We start from the raw sequence: 16,949 nt of genomic DNA on the forward strand, positions 1-16,949 counted from the left end.
ATTTTTTTTTGTTTGATTTCTGTAAATTTCTTGTTTTGTAAAAAATTGGAAATTAGGTCAATCCCCACTTCCGCTAGGGAACTTTAAAATTCTTTCAATTGGTATCAGAGCCAAGTTTTTTGTCCCAATTTTTTCCATTTTTTCCAAAATTAATTTTACAAATTTTTGTGGGTTTTTGCATTTTGTATTTATTCATGATTGAGATGAATGTATGGAATGAATGGTTTGTGATTATTAGATGTTTTTGGGATTGGACTCTTGTTTTACAGCTTTTAATTTTTACAAATATGATTTGTAGGGCCCTTTGTTTTTAGGCATTATTTGTTATCGAGTTTGTAATGTCAATGTCCCATGTCATTCGTGACAATTTCGGTTGAATTCCAAAGAAAACAAGGCCAAATTCGGAGGAATTATGATTGAATTTGCAACGGTACATTGGCTTCTGTATAGTAGCGTTGCAATGTTGTGAATGGACAGAACGAGATGTTCTTTCCATAGCGTTGCAATGCTAGGTCACAACATTGTAACGCTCTAAGACGGAAAGAACGAACTGGTTCGCGCACGGTTTGGTTTGTGGCTCGATCGATTCGTGTCCGGTTCACTTGGTTCGAGCGGTTTTGTGGCCGGCTTGAGTGTTGGGCATTCCGGTTCATGCGGTTTAAGACCCAGTTCGCTTGTTTTGAATCGGTTGATTATTAATTTTGTAATAGTTAGAGCTTTTTTATTAATTAAATTAATATAAGTGTTAAATTAATTTAATTAATTGTTAAGAAGTCCAATCCCAGTCCAATAATTATTTTTTAAATTATGCATATGATGTATGATTTATTTATATATCATAATGTATGCCATATAGTTAAATCCCACATAGGTTATGTATTATTCATGCATCATTTATATTATAAATATTATAATATATAGTTGCATGATTAATTTATAGCATGCTCATACATCATATAATATAAATATTATGATATATAGTTGCATGCATTAATAACATAGCCATACATCATTTATATTATAAATGTTATAATATATAGCTTGAATGTATGGATGAATGTATGTTATTAATAATTTCATTACTTTTTTATATAAGTGTTAAAACGGTAAATTGGTCCAGTTGTACTTACGAGCATTTGTGAAGGGTTATCGTACTATTGATTGGTTATATCTGTGGACACAAAAATATATCTGTGGTGAGAAGAGTGCAGCTTTTAGTCTTTAGTGGAGTGCCTGACAATTAACGGATGGTGGATCTCGTGGCTAAAGAGTTTAGTCAGCTATTCACGTACCATTGGAACTTCAAGCTACAGGTCCACAAGGTCCCCTTGGTATTGGGGTTTGTGCCCTAAAGTCTCATGTCCAGTAGTTTATAAACAACTTTATACGAATACTTATGATATATAATATAAATGATATTTACTTCACTACTTGACTTTGCACATTTAGATGTTTTTTTATTTTACCACAAACCAATAAACTTAATATCCCTGGTTATCTGCATATAACTTAAGCATGTATGTGGTGAAATACAAATAGATCATGTCTTGAGTGATAACCAAAATGGTCTATAGTATATGGATATAGGAGGAAAACCTTATCCTGGTAACGCTAAGGATGCGGCCCGCTTTGTTGAATGGTCACAAGTGTTGTGACTTATCACAGATGATCTGATCCTGATCATTCGTGTAAGGGACATGCGAGCGGGGGCGTCCTATATAAAGAGTTTGTATAAGACCTGACCACGAAGTGTTAACGTCTTGTTATATAACACCGTTCATAACTGAGACTTCACTTCACTAGGATGACCATAGGTAACATGACAATGGTAACATGACCTACCATTGAGGGCGGTTCTTTGATTTGCATTGGTGTGAGTGGCCAGAATGCCGACTCAAACCTACCATTTTGGGGTTTTGTCTGATTTTTGAGCTAGAAACTCAGCTTCACAAGATGGAATTCACTCCTTCCCCGAGGTAGGGGTAAGTAGATAGATAGCTCCCTTAAGGGCTGATTCCAGGGATTGAACGATGTGGCACCACACACCTTCTCATGGCTCGAGAGGTGTTCACACATAGTAAGACTATGTTGTATTATTCATTAGAGGGATTAGTGGTACTTAAGGAGGAAGATGTAATTACAGGGGCAAAATGGTAAATTGGCCTGCTGTAATTACAAGCATCTGTGAAGGGTCATCACACTGATGATTGGTTATATCCAATGGACATAGAAATATATCTTAGCAAGAAGAGTTCAACTATCGGTTTTTAGTGGATTCCCTAGCAATTAACGAATGGTGGATATCGTGACTAAAGAGTTTAGTCAGCTATTCACGTATCGTTGGAGCTTCGAGTCATAGGTCCATAAGGTCCCCTTGGTAGTTTAGATACAAGTTGAGAATCAGTTTTTGGGTCTGTTTGAAATGTTCAAATTGACAAGAGGGGGTTCGATTATATATGATATAATTGAACGAGTTAATTAAATATGATATAATTAATTTTATGTATGAGATACATTAATTTAGAGAAAATTGGATATAAATATGATTTATATCTAGTAGAGGAAAATATTATAATTAATATATGATATTAATTATATGTTATGAATATGATAAGATCACATTCATTGGACGTTATAAAGGAAATAGGAAGGCGCCTCTTCGTTCTAAATAACGGATGAGTGCATTATAAATATCAGACGGTGTGTTGATCTCGTAGTGCGCGGACATTGTGAAAAAGATAGTGTCATCGTTTAGAAAATCAGTGTCTATACGATAGTGATTGCACGATCGCTTACATATACGATATTGCTAAGCGATCGTATATCGATTACACCGTCGCGCGCTATTATCTAAACGATCGTTTACCTTTTTCCTAAGCGATCATTTAGCTCCTGGTATTTACTAAACGATCGTGTAGACGATCGCTTAGTTTTTCCTACGCGATCGTTCAAATGCGATCATTTAGACGATTGTTTACCTTTTCCTATACAATCGTATAGACGATAGCTTACTTTTCCTACATGATCGTATATTTCACCTAAGCGATCAAGCATCTTGTCTATGTGATAGACAACCTCTTCTCCTACTTGATTGTATTGTACGGTCTCTCTTCCTCCTTCCCTCTACCAAATCCGATCAAAGCCCACACTTTGGATTCTCACTCCAAGAATACTGAGGGCTCTGATTGGTGTTGTCTTCTCTGTTTCCTTCTGTCCGAGTGGTGATTGTTTGATGTAGATGGTTGGGCTTCAGACTCGCTGTGAAGAAGAAATCTTCATCTGGTATGATTTCTTGATCTCTTTAGCATTATGAAAGTATGTTTGAACGTATTTATGGTAATTCTGTCACAATGAATTGGAAAGATCCGCTTCTGCTCGTAGGTACTCTTGAATAAGAGTTCCTTCACTTGGTTGCTCAATGGATTCATGTTGAGAATCAGTTTTTGGGTCAGTTTGAAGTGTTCAAATTGACAAGAGGGAGTTTGATTATATATGATATAGTTGACACGATGTATGAGATACATTAATTGGAGGAAAATGATATAAATATGATTTATATCTAGTAGAGGAAAAAAAGACTGGTTTAAATGTTGCATATGATGTGATATTAAAACTATAGGTTATAAATATAATATGATAAGTTAGTTATTATGTTTATTTATAATTAAACAATTATGAGATAATTGTTAGTAGTTTCTCCATAACCATGCGTGAAAGTGGGAGGTTGCATTCAGTTTTCATAACTGGAAGGATAAAATGAAAATAGTTTTCATTTTGGAAGAGCATCGCATAATTGCTTCATGATTGTACACTACCTATCGTTTAGCTCACGAGAGTCTACACGACATCCTCAAGTGTTTCCTAAACGATCGTGTAGCTTTTACTAAGTGATTATGTGCCCGAGAGAGATTCACTAGACGATCGTATAGACGATCAAGACATCTTACCTAAACGATCATGCACCTTTTCTAAATGATCAAGCATAAGTCTATACAATAGACACAAACTTCTCCCACTTACTTGGTTGTTAAATAGATTGTTTTTCCCTTCTTCCCTCTACCAAATCCAATAGAGCCCATACCTCCTAGATTCTCACTTCGAGAATACCAAGGTCACTGAGTGGTGGTGTCCAAGTTGCTACTTGTTCGTGTAGAAGACTGTTACTGAGCGATAGCGAGAGAGTTGGGTAGACGATTGGCTTGGCGTTGCAGCGACAGCGAGAGGTGCTGATCCAAGCAAGAGCGAGAGATAAATAGAAGAAAAGTACTTCAAAGGTGAGTCTCTTGTTCCTTTGTATTTATTTGTTGAAAGCATGCTGTAATCTATTCTGAAATGCATAACTTGTATGTATATTTGTGAATACTTGTATTTTTGTCACAATGAATTTGGAACAATCTTGCTTCCGCTTTTAGGTACTCTTTGATAAGAGTTCCTTCAATTGGTATCAAAGCCAGGTTTTGATATTCCAAATCCATTGATGTATAGAATTGCATTTACATTCTTGGTGGGCAAAGCATGTCTGCATTCTATTTAAATGTTAAATAGGTTTGTGGATGCGGATTAGTAGAGTTTTCTAGGATGGTTGCCTCTGGTTATTTAATTCTTTTACATTCAAAGTTAATTATAAGGGCCCCTTTGTTTTTGGGCATATTAACTTCCTATCAAGTCTGTAATTCAAAGTGTTTGAGTCAGTGTGAGTCACCCGTGATGAAGCTTCAAGGCAAGGAGTTGCACTATACTTTGAGGATGAAGACAACCAAGTGTTGGTCAGGTCATGTAAACGATGGGGTAAGCGATCGTTGAGTATGGGATACTCGGTAGCAAGGTGAACGCGCGCGCACTAAACGATCGTGTAGCTCAACAAGCTTCATCGCTTAGTCACTGACTACATGATCACGGAATAAAGGTTACTTAAGAACTTGCTCTATATTCGTCTAGACGATCGTGCTTCATAACAACATTGTCGTCTAAACGATCGTTTAGACTTGCGTGTTTAATGTTAGTGCGTTAAACGATTGAATGCCTCATGCTTCATCGCATTATAAATGGTACTCAATCGTTGCTAAGCGATCATGGACACTCAACCAGTTTACTAAACAATCAGGGCGGTTCAAGACCCGGTTCGCCTGTGAACCGGTTTGTTTGTTGGAACGAGTGTAAAGCTAGTTTGTGTCACTTCCACATATGAGGTTGCCCAACACATGTGCTTGAGGCTAATCCAAATAAATTGGAACCACATTTGAGGTTGTGCCTCTTTGCAGGCTACCCCAAAGGTACACGAGGGAGTTACTTTTATGATCCTACAGAAAACATAGTGTTTGTGTCTATGAGCGCTACCTTCCTGGAGAGGGATCATATTAAGGAGCACAGTCCACGTAGTAATATCTGTTTCGTGAACTTTCCAATGAAACTACTGAAACTTCAACAAGAGTTGTTGAAGGGCCTGCTCCATCAGTAAGAGTTGTTTATGGTAATTCATCTGGTAGGTCAGTTCCACCTCAAGAGTTAAGGGAACCTCGACGTAGTGGGAAGGTTGTGAACCCACTTATTTGCTATATGGGTTTTACTGAAATCCTGGCTATGGTAGTTGATGGCGAGGTTGAGGATCCGTTGTCGTATAAGAAGGAAATGAAGGATGTTGACGAGGAAGAATGGGTCAAAGCCATAGATCTTGAGATAGAGTAGATGTACTTCAACTCAATATGGGATCTTGTAGATTAACTTGATGGGGGTAAAACCTATAGGTTACAAATCGATCTACAAGAGGAAACAGGGTGCCGATGGGAAGGTGCAAACCTTCAAGGCTAGACTTGTGACAAAGGGTTATACCCAAGTAGAGGGAGTCGACTATGAGGAGACTTTCTCGCCTGTTGCCATGTTAAATTCTATCCTTATCCTCCTGTCCATTGCCTCATATTATGACTATGAGATATGGAAAATGGACGTCAAGACTGCCTTTTTGAATGGTAATCTTGGGGAGACCATTTATATGGTGCAACCTGAGGGATTCATAGCCATCAAGAGAAAAAAAGGTTTGCAAAATGAATCGGTCCATTTATGGGTTGAAACAGACATCTCGATCTTGGAACATTTGGTTTGATACTGCGATCAAATCGTACGACTTTGACCAAAACATTAAAGAGCCTTGTGTCTACAAGAAAATCATCAACAATTCAGTAGTTTTCCTAGTGTTGTATGTAGACGATATCCTACTAATTGGGAATGATGTAAGTCTATTGACTACAGTTAAAAATTGGCTAGTGACCTAATTCCAAATAAAAGATTTGGGAGAGGCTCAATTTGTTCTTGGTATTCAGATTTTTCGGGATCAAAAAAACAAAGTGCTAGTACTATCTCAGGCGTCGTACATTGACAAGATGTTGCTCAAGTACTCGATGCAGAACTCCAAAAGGGGCCTACTGCCTTTCAGACATGGAGTTACATTGTCTAAGGAAATGTGGGAAATGTGTCATAAGACACCTCAAGAGGTTGAGGAGATGAGATGGGTCCCCTATGCATTTGTCGTTGGCAGTTTGAGGTATGCGATATTGTGTAGACCAGACATCTGCTACCCTGTGGGGATTGCCAGTAGGTATCGGTCTAATCTAAGACAGGGTCACTGGACCGCAGTCAAGAACATCCTCAAGTATCTTCGGACAACGAGGGACTACATGCTTGTGTATGGATCTAAGGACTTGATCCTTACTGGATATACGAACTCTGACTTTCAGACTGATGAGGATTCTAGGAAATCCACTTTTAAGCTCAGTGTTCACTCTTAATGGAGGAGCTGTAGTGTGGTGAAGCACTAAGTAGGGGTGCATCGCCGATTCCACGATGGAGGCCAAGTATGTAGCAACTTGTGAAGCTGCTAAGAAGGTCGTTTGGCTTAGGAAGTTCCTAACCGATCTGAAAGTTGTTCCAAACATGTCTAGGTCTATCGCCCTCTATTGTGGCAATAGTGGTGCTGTGCGAACTCCAGGGAGCCTAGGAGTCACAAGCGCGATAAACATATAGAGCAGAAGTATCATCTCATCCGTGAGATAATGCATCGAGGGGACGTGATAGTCATGAAGATCACTTCAGAGCACAACGTTGCTGACCCGTTTACAAAGGCTCTCACGGTTACAGTTTTTTAAGGTTATCTTCAGAGCATGGGTCTACGGGACCGCTTGTGGCTGGACTAGGGCAAGTAAGAGTTTTTTTTTGTACTGGGCCTTAGTACCCTAGTTTATTGTTTTGTATTAGTTGTTTTGTACACCCCACTCGCTTTAGGACAAGTGGGAGAGTATTGGGGTTGATTCCCTAAACTCTTGTTAGGTCCTGTAGTTTGTAAACACCTGTGTTGAACAAATGCTTGTGATGTAATAATATGAGATATTTTCTTCACTGTTGTCTATGAAACATGGGATGCTTTATTTGCTTTACCACAAACCAATAAACTAAGATCTTTGGTTGTCGTTGTAACTTAAGCATGTGTGTGGAGATATACAAATAGATCATGCCTTAAGTGATAACCAAAATGGTCTGTAATATATGGATATAGGAGGAAAACCTTATCCTGGTGACACTACGGATGTGACCCACTTTGTAGATAGTTACAAGTGTTGTGATGTGCTACAAATGGTCTGATCCTGATCATTCATGTGGAGACATGCGAGCGGGGGCGTTCTATACAAAGGAGTTTGTATAAGACCGGACCACGAAATGTATAGTTTAGTTATATAATGCCGTTCATGACAGAGACTTCATTGAGTGAGCTGGAAACTCCTGCCTTTGAAGACGGTCCTTTGATTTGCATAGGTACGAGTGGCTAGGTCGCCGACTCAAACCTACCACTTTGGGGATTCATTTGATTGAGGTGCTGGGAACTCAGCTACATAAGATGGAATTCACTCATTCTCTGAAGCAAGGGTAAATTGATAGATTGCTCCCTTAAAGGCTGATTCCGGGGCTTGGACGATGTGGCCCACACACCTTCTCATGGCCCGAGAGGTGTCCACTCATAGTAGGACTATGAGTATTGTTCATTAGATGGTTAGTGGTACTTAAGGAGTTAGATGTAACTACAGGGGCAAAATAGTAAATTGGTCAAATTGTACTTACAAGCATCTGTTGACTGGTTATATCCAATGGACATAGAAATATATCTATGGTGAGAAAAGTGCAGATGTCGATCTTTAGTGGAATGCCTGACAGTTAACAGGTGGTGGATCTCGTGTCTAAAGAGTTTAGTCAGCTACTTACATACCGTTGGAGCTTCAAGCTACATGTCCATAAGGTCCCCTTGGTAGTTTAATGGATTCAAGTTGAGAATCAGTTTTTGGGTCAGTTTGAAGTGTTCAAATTGATAAGAGAGAGTTTGATTATATATGAACAAGTTGACACAAATTATTATCTTGTTATTTGCCTATTTGTGAAATATGAATTTTAATTTTTATGGTTAATGATTTTGTTCTATTTTTGTGCAAACGTTTGAATTTTTATATTTTACACTAATACAAGAAAATGGTTTCTTTTTTGTGCAAACTCATTTTTTACAAACATTTTTTATGGTTAACTCTAATTTACCACTTACAAATGAAATAATAGTATCCACAAAAATGTATATGCACATGTAAAAAAATGCACAATAATGAATAACAATCGATACATCACAAATTGTTCTCCAACAATTAAACTATAAAAAGTAGACTCCAAACTTAAAACTAATAAATCTCAAACTATTTATTCGAGGAATTGTGCAATTAGTTTGGCCCTACAAGTAAGATAATAAACTATAGTTAGTTTAGAATAAAGCTAAATGCAAATAAAATTAAAATCAAACATACTACAACATATATTCAAAGGTTTAGAATGAATTAGATCGAAATACCAAGACTAAATAGAGTTATCATTAATGGTCTTGTTAGAGGTGATATTTCGTTGAAGTTGGTCGTCTAAGGTGAATGTTAATGTTGATTGACAGAGGTGGTGTTCACCGGAGTTGATCATCGAAGATGGTCTTTTTCGGAGTTGTTGTCAAAGGTGGTTGTTAGAGCTCGAAGTTGATTGTCGGAGTTGGTTGCGGGAGCCCAGAATTGGTCATCAGAGTTGGGCTAAACAAAGGTGGTCGTCGGAGTATGTGTGAGGAGTTGCTTGTGCAAAGATGATCGTCAGAGTTGGTCGCTGGAGTTTTCGTCGAAGGTGGTTGCTTGGGCCCAACGTTGATCGCCAGAGTTGATCGACGAAGGTGGTCATCGGAGTATGTCGCGGGAATGTGGTAGTGGTAGTTGCGGACAGTAGTCGATGGGTGGAGCCATTGAAAACATTGAGGGAGGGAGAGAGTTAGAGTGAGTTAGAGGGAGAATTAGAGTGAGTTGGTAAAAAAATCAACTAAATTCCACCAACATTTAAAGTTGGTGGGGACAAACATTCAGTAGGTAATTTACCAACTCAACTCATTGAGGAATTGGAACTCAGCTTGTTGGGCCGGACATAGCACAGCCCATAAGGTGCAGTTGGGCCGTATGAAATAGGCCCAATCCGTTCTTCTAGAGATCTGGTATTCACCGTCCGGATTCCGACTTGACGAGAAAGAAAGGAGTGATCGATCGAATAGAACCTTCATTTCAATTTCTTATCTCAAAGATACTCCTCCTAAAGCCTGAGCCACTGTTTAACTTCAACTTCGCATTACTCCCCACCATGGGCACGGTTGAAGTTCTCGTGGCACAAATCCAAGGGTTGTCCAGTACCGCCGCTGATATCTCACGCCTCCATACTCTTCTCAAGCAATCAGAAGAACTACTTCACTCCGAAACCTCTCGTTTACCTTCCGCATTAGCTCAACTTGATGCTTCCAAACATTCTTTAGGATATCTCTACATTCTGTAAGTTTTTCTTTCTTCTCTGAATTATTCTATCTGGGTGTTGCTTGTTTAGGCAAATTAGGGCCCGGCTATCCTTTATGTTACACCACTATTGAGGATTCGTTCCTATCAGTGAGTGCTTTTGTTGAACCATCATTTCTGTTGGTAGAAGTTTGAAGGGATGAAGTCCAAGAATTGGCGTTTGTATTGGGAGTCCAACGATGGGGTAACACCCATCTTGGACACGAACTGTAACTATTCTAGTTATTTGAAACTGCCTTGCTTTGATTTCGAGTTTGTGGTTACTGAATGTGTATGCAAGGAGATTGATCCAAAATGTTTCCTTTAAATATATTCGCAGAGAGGCATGCACATCTGTACCAATTTCACAAGAGCAATCCAGTTCAATTGTTCTAACTATTTCAAGATTTATCTCTTCTTGCAACCCTGAGCAGATTCGTTTAGCACCTGAAAAATGTAAATCATCGTGAAAACTGATCCTTATTATTATTAACGTGTGGGATTGCTACTATATGGAATCTTGACTATATATTATCATATTCTGCTGATCGTGCAGTCGTCTCTGTTTGCAAGAGGTTCAAAGATCAAGTTATACTAGAGGCTCCAATTAGAGGGGTGGCTCCACTTCTAACTGCTATTAGAAAACTCCAAACATCTTCAGAACATTTAACCACTTTACATCCGGAGTTTCTTCTTCTCTGCTTATTAGCCAAATGCTACAAAACTGGCAGATCCATATTGGATAATGACATTCTCGAGGTTGATCAACCAAGAGACCTGTTTCTTTATTGTTATTACGGGTCAGTTGCTTTTCTTCTTCAAACGCTCAATTGTTGTATTTTACTTCTTTGGTTGAGATGCATATTATTATCTTCTTATTCTTTATCAACTTTTTTATTCCTTTCAATATTTTCCCTCAAGTTTTGTACATATATATATTTTTAAAATTTTTGCATATGGTATATTTTCTTTCTTACCCTCCCCCCACCCCCCTATGTTTGTTTCATTCTTGCCATCGTTGAGAACTTTTATGATGCATCTAAACTATGGTAAGTGGTCAATAATTTACGGTGAAAGGGCTTTTTCAATGCTTCCAGCTGAAGTTTGGCGGCTTTTTTTTTTTTTTTTGTTAAAATTATGATATGAAGAAATTTTATGTCGCCTGTGTGATATGTAGTAAATCTAGTTCTCTGTCTCTCGCTCTCTCTTTGTTTTGCTTTTGTTTTTGTTTTTTTTCCCTTCCTTCCTCACTATTAGGCTAATGATTCTGCTACAGTCCAGTGAAAATTTTCTATTGATCCCCTTTTTCTGGCACTACTGCATTGAGGTAGCATTCATATTTACTCTTTGTTGCCTTTGATGCAGTTTGTGTGCAACTTGACTAATCCTAGGAAAGCTTTTTGACCTTGCAGCATTGGTGTCTCAAAACTTGTAAGATACGTACTAGGTGGTACTATAGTTTGATCCCATAACCTTGAAGGCAGCTGGGTTTATTACTTGATTCTTTGACCATTCAGCTAACTAGAGGTGTTTGTGTGCGTACGGATATGTTCTACTTCGAAACATATGATCTTCACTTTAAATGCCTCTTGATCAAATTCACCCAAATTCCTCCACCAATTAATTCGAATCTAAATGCAAATAATAATTTAGGCTTAGTAACCCCAAATTACAGCAACCAATTAGGCTCTTTACAAGATTTCAAAACTCGAAGCCTTCCCAAAAGGGTCACCAAATGTCTGTAAACTCGTTGGACAGCAGCCACAATCTCCTCCAACAACCGATTTTGTCCTCGAGACAGCAAGTTTTATTTATTTATTTATTTTAATTAATTTTTAAAATAATAATAATGAAAAATTTTAATTTCTTATACATATATATAGAAGCTCACAGTATCCTCTTTACTTCCCCATTAGCAGGATTTTCCATCTTTACTCAGGGTACAAAGATTTTCATGTTTGGACCGCAAGTCTTGGGAGTGCTTCATGTCAATTTTTTCTCATCGATTGCTCTTCCTTTTCATAGATTTTCCTTTTGTGTCCCATGCTTTGTGAGGTTAAGTTTTCCTTAAATCTTGAAAATTTTCATGTTCAGAAGCTTATAGGATAGGAGGATTAACACCACTATTTTTGTTCATGGTTCTGGTTCTTTAGAAGTATTGTCCTTTGTAAACCCACATTGGAAGACTTTCATATCTCGTGGAGATAAATTTACTATGGCCATGTGGAATTGATTGCTGGGCACTTTGTGGTGTTAGGGTTGCCCTAAATTGGAAGTGTCTTTCAGGATAACGGATGGGCTTTTCATGGTTGCTACTTTTGTGGAGTATTTGACTAGAGAGATGGAGAAGAACTTTTTTAGGGTGTAAAGGAGTATTAGAAGGAACAGATCGGGCAATTTCAAATCTTGCCTTTTTGCCGTTGTGGCTTATTATTTATTATATATATTTTTTCTGTAATCAACAGTTGTCCTTTATTTTAACAACTAGAGTCTATTTGTCTAATGCTTATTTTGTTTTTGTCACTCCCTTTTGTTTCAGTCTTTTATTTTTTGTTTAGCCTTGTTAGTTGTACTTACATTCCTTTCTAATGAAAGTTTGGTTTCTCATTTTAAAAAAAGGATAAAATAGCTTGTAAAAAAAGGGATAAGTAAGGCTTCTCGTTACTTTATTTATAAAACCATTTAGCTGTCATGCCTATGATCTAGAAAGTTTGAAAAAAAGAAGAAAAAGGGAAAAAAAAAATCATTTAGCTGTCTTATAAAAGGTATTTATTTAATTGGGAAGCAACAAACACTGTTTAATCAAGCGTTTGTAAGTTGTGAAAAATCTATCATCTCCTGAATGACACTCTCTTTTTAATAAAATTTCATACTCAATTTAATTTTATGAGATCATTCATATGCTGAGATTCAATTTTATCTTTCTCTTTAAATAGGGATTTTCTGATGATATTTGTCTTATGTGACAGGGGGATGATATGCATAGGACTAAAGCTATTTCATAAAGCGCTTGAGCTTCTTCACAATGTGCACCATCTAAATGGAACTCCTTCCTTTGATATTATTAATATGTATTTATTTAACATGCTTCTGGATGATCTGACAACCACTACCCATATTTTTGTTACAGGTTGTAACTGCTCCAATGCAATCAATGAATGCTATAGCTGTTGAAGCGTACAAAAAATACATTTTAGTGTCTCTCATTTATAATGGACAAGTATGCTATTTTTTTCTATCTGCTTCATTATTAAATTTTATTTTCTATTCTAAGGCCTCAAATATTTGGAAATGAGAAAAGGAATGTCTGGACGTTGGTTCTTTTAATTTCATCATATCAGTAGTAAATCTCATCTCCCCCTCTTTTGTATTCTCCTTTTGATAATTCTTGGTTCTTTCATATATTCAGTACTGGTACATTAGTGAGAATAGGTCTTAGGATTGATAATATCCTCATTTCGTTGTTGTTGTTGTTGTTTCTTTTCTTTTTTTTCTTTTTTTTTTTTTAAATAAAAAAATGGCCCTTTTGTTTCCGTATATGTCAGCTTTCTGTTGGCAACTATTAGCCTCTACCTACAGAAAAAATGAGATGTTCCACCATGGCCACGAGTAAGTATGCACTCAACAAGGAAAAGGATATAAATTTTGTGATCATTGTTAGACTTTGACTGACGGATATGGAGTTATACTCTCAGAAAATTCTTTATAGAAATGTTAGAGTCAACAGAGTTATACCCCAAAAAAAAATTCTGTAAAAATGTATAGTTAACTTCCTCTTTGTGGAGTTATACTCTCAACTCTCTAGAAAGTCTTTTACAACTAATAACCTTTCCACGGTTGTGAACTACTAGAATGCTTATAGGTATAGTTTTTCTTGGGAGAGGATTTTCTCTATCCCCGACCTGTAGGGCGTTTCTTCTTCTTTTGTTTAATCCTATATAGGTTCCTGTCTAAAAAAAATGGTTAGATTTTGATTGAGAGCAAATTATTTTGTATAATGTAGAATTTTAAACATAGCAACACTTAGCAGCATAAGCGTTTTTATTACTTTTAGCTTTGAGTCAGTAAGCTTATATTTTCCTATGATGTTGTTGAGGACTAATGCATATACATGAATCTGGTGGCAGTTTTCAACCAGTCTCCCAAAGTACACTTCTTCAGTAGCGCAGAGAAATTTAAAAAACTTCTGTCAGGTAATGTAAATTTGAAGTGAAGAGCTTTTCTTTTTTCATGGACAGATGAAGTACTTTGATACAAGGTTAATGTAATTCATCTCATGAATATCACTTAATGTTAATTTTTTTTAAAAAGTGAATGTTCCTCGTTTTGAATGTGTAGGAATCAATGATCATTTTGTGTTTAGTTATCGAATTTATTAATTAAGATCATAATTGTCAACTAAACGATGGATCCAAAATTTCATGGAATTAGAAATTTTCTTTAAGGATAACTGGATAAAGATTCCATACAGTAGTTTTCCTTATTCAATGGTGGGTATACAGATGCTATGAGCGATGTAGTTCTTTATTGTAATCCTGAAAAATTGGCAGTCAAACTCTATTGATTGATGCTATCTAGATTGTATTTAGGTGGGGCATAATTCTGTTTCTGACTGATCTTAGCAGCATTTTGTGGAGATTGTAAATATAGAGGGAATGGTTTGGTGCTTGGTCTATTTCGGTTTATATTTGCAATCAAATTTACTGATGGAATCAAAGCGTTTGGGTTAAAGGAAATGTACGACCAGCTCCTGTTGCCATCCTTATGCTTGTATCCCTTTCCTTACCTCCCTCTTGTGATGTGTTTATGCTACTTTTATTTATTATCTGTTTCTTCTTTTACAGCCCTACATTGAATTGGCAAATAGTTACGGCACGGGAAATGTTGAGGAATTAGACACGGTTTTTCAAACAAACAGGGAGAAATATGAAAGTGTAAGAATCCCGATTTCACTATGTTCTCACTTCAGATGGTCTAATTAAATGGTACATGCATGCAGTGAGGAGACCTTGGTTATTAGATCTTGGTTTGTCGATCCATCACGTAAATGCTTCTGGGTTTTTTATATGAGGTATGGATTGTGTTATACCCAGGACAACAATCTTGGACTTGTAAAGCAGGCTGTATCTTCTATGTACAAGCGCAACATTCAGAGATTGACGCAGACGTACTTGACCCTCTCTCTTCAAGATATAGCCAGCACTGTTAAACTCAACAGCCCTAAGGAAGCTGAAATGCACGTGCTGCAAATGGTAATTACAGAATCGCAGGATTAATCTATGAATCAACCTCCGTCTCTAGTAATATATTGGTACCATTTCAGATCCAGGATGGTGAGATTTTTGCAACTATCAATCAGAAGGATGGAATGGTCAGATTTCTAGAGGATTCCGAACAGTACAAATCCTGCAAGATGATTGAGCATATTGACTCTTCAATCCAGAGGTATGATGTTTGGAATTGAATGAGCAAACAGACGTATATAAATATATTGTATGTTATCATGATAATGCATCCTGACTTTTCTTTAAACATGAGTGGGCTTTACGCTTGTACTTGTTCAATTTTCCTTTTATAAAAAGAAGAAAAGATCATCTTATTTTGTAGAGCTTTGTGGCAACATAAGTAGCCTTGACTGAATTGCCATATACATCACAGCTATCACTGGACGGACTTAAGATACTGTAATATATACTCGGCTTAGGTTTTGAGCATACTTCATTGTTCATTGTTCTTTTCCCATCTCTTCCTCTGTTCTTCACAGGATAATGACACTTGCGAAGAAATTGACTGCTATGGATGAAAATATATCCTCTGATCCCCTATATCTAGCAAAGGTGAGCATCTCTAAGTCAAAAGGTCATTTGAATTGTAGATATGCAAACTAAAAATAATGTTTGCTTTCAGGCTGGAAGAGAGAGGCAGAGATTTGATTACGATGACTTTGATTCTGTTCCTCAAAAATTTAATATTTGACGGGAGCAATGCAATGTGATTTTTATATCTTTTTCCTTCTGCTCGATATAGTTCAAGAAGACAATCTGTCAAGGTCATTTGCTCCTTGTAAGTAGCATAGTTTATGTAATCCCCATTCTCCTTCCTCAAAAACTAATTTTATGTTTGCTTTTATGAAGTCTCTATTCCATGTAATATCCAGCAACTTTGATCTAATCCTCCCCGAGTTCCGAAAGGGATACAGATAAAGCTTTTTAGAGTTTCAGAAAAGTCAAACATTTAATCAACAAGTAGACTTGCTTGTTCTAATTTTGTTAAATTACAAATTTGGTCCATATGGTTTAGAGAACGTTAGAATTTAGTTCTTATGGTTTGATAGAACCTCGTTAATGTTTTTATAGTTTGATAGTCTTCATAAATAGTTCCTATTATCGGGACTTCTGACGAGGACTTTATCAAATCATAGGGGGATTAAATTCTAATTACCATGGGAATCAAATTTGTAATTTATTTAACCTTGTAGTTTGTTAATTTCAATCATGTAACAGGAGTTTGTCAATTTCTAGCAACTTGGGATTTGAAACTCTTCTTATTATGGTATATTAAACCAATCGTTGATTCATAAATCAAATACTGTTCAATATTTTAAAATCATGAGACGAAGGTTCCCTAAATGTTGTGTTACAATTTGCATTGGGATTTGTAGGAGACATGTAGGTGACTCATTTGGAATTAAAGATGTGAACTAATTACTTGATGCTGATATGCTCTAATTAACTATTTTTTTTAATTAACGGGCTAATTATCAATCTAAAGAACTATAATAACGTTTCAGCAGCACAACATAAACTATTACCTAACTAAAGGCGATTCTATATGTATATGTTTAAGCCATTTGATTTACAGATCACTTCTGCATTTCAGAGCCATAAATGTTATTGGAGGCTCATCAGTCCACAAACTAATACATTGTTTCTAGATTGCTTGAAACTAAAATTTTAAGATAGATTGTTCAATTAAGTTTAGCTCAATGGTAATTGGTACGTTCTCTCTCGAAGGTCGAAAGTTGAATCCTTCATCCTCCGAGTACCTAGAAGAAAGTCTTTTTAACAATCTTACATC

The 16,949-nt window shown here is 36.7% G+C and overlaps 1 protein-coding gene across 1 annotated transcript; it reads left to right on the forward strand.

Annotated features, from left to right (window-relative positions):
- Positions 1-9,548: 9,548 nt before the first annotated feature.
- LOC120076388 (COP9 signalosome complex subunit 3) lies at positions 9,549-16,114 on the forward strand. Its single transcript, XM_039030202.2, has 11 exons — positions 9,549-9,872; positions 10,213-10,328; positions 10,429-10,672; positions 12,842-12,899; positions 13,003-13,092; positions 14,000-14,065; positions 14,717-14,806; positions 14,966-15,124; positions 15,196-15,317; positions 15,637-15,709; positions 15,780-16,114. The coding sequence occupies exons 1-11, from the start codon at positions 9,688-9,690 to the stop codon at positions 15,846-15,848; spliced, it is 1,272 nt and encodes a 423-aa protein (XP_038886130.1). The 5' UTR covers positions 9,549-9,687; the 3' UTR covers positions 15,849-16,114.
- Positions 16,115-16,949: the final 835 nt, after the last annotated feature.

The sequence above is a fragment of the Benincasa hispida genome, unplaced genomic scaffold (genome assembly GCF_027475165.1).
Source record: "Benincasa hispida cultivar pf3 unplaced genomic scaffold, pf3_genome.v1.1 HicScf419, whole genome shotgun sequence".
Lineage (NCBI taxonomy): Eukaryota > Viridiplantae > Streptophyta > Magnoliopsida > Cucurbitales > Cucurbitaceae > Benincasa > Benincasa hispida.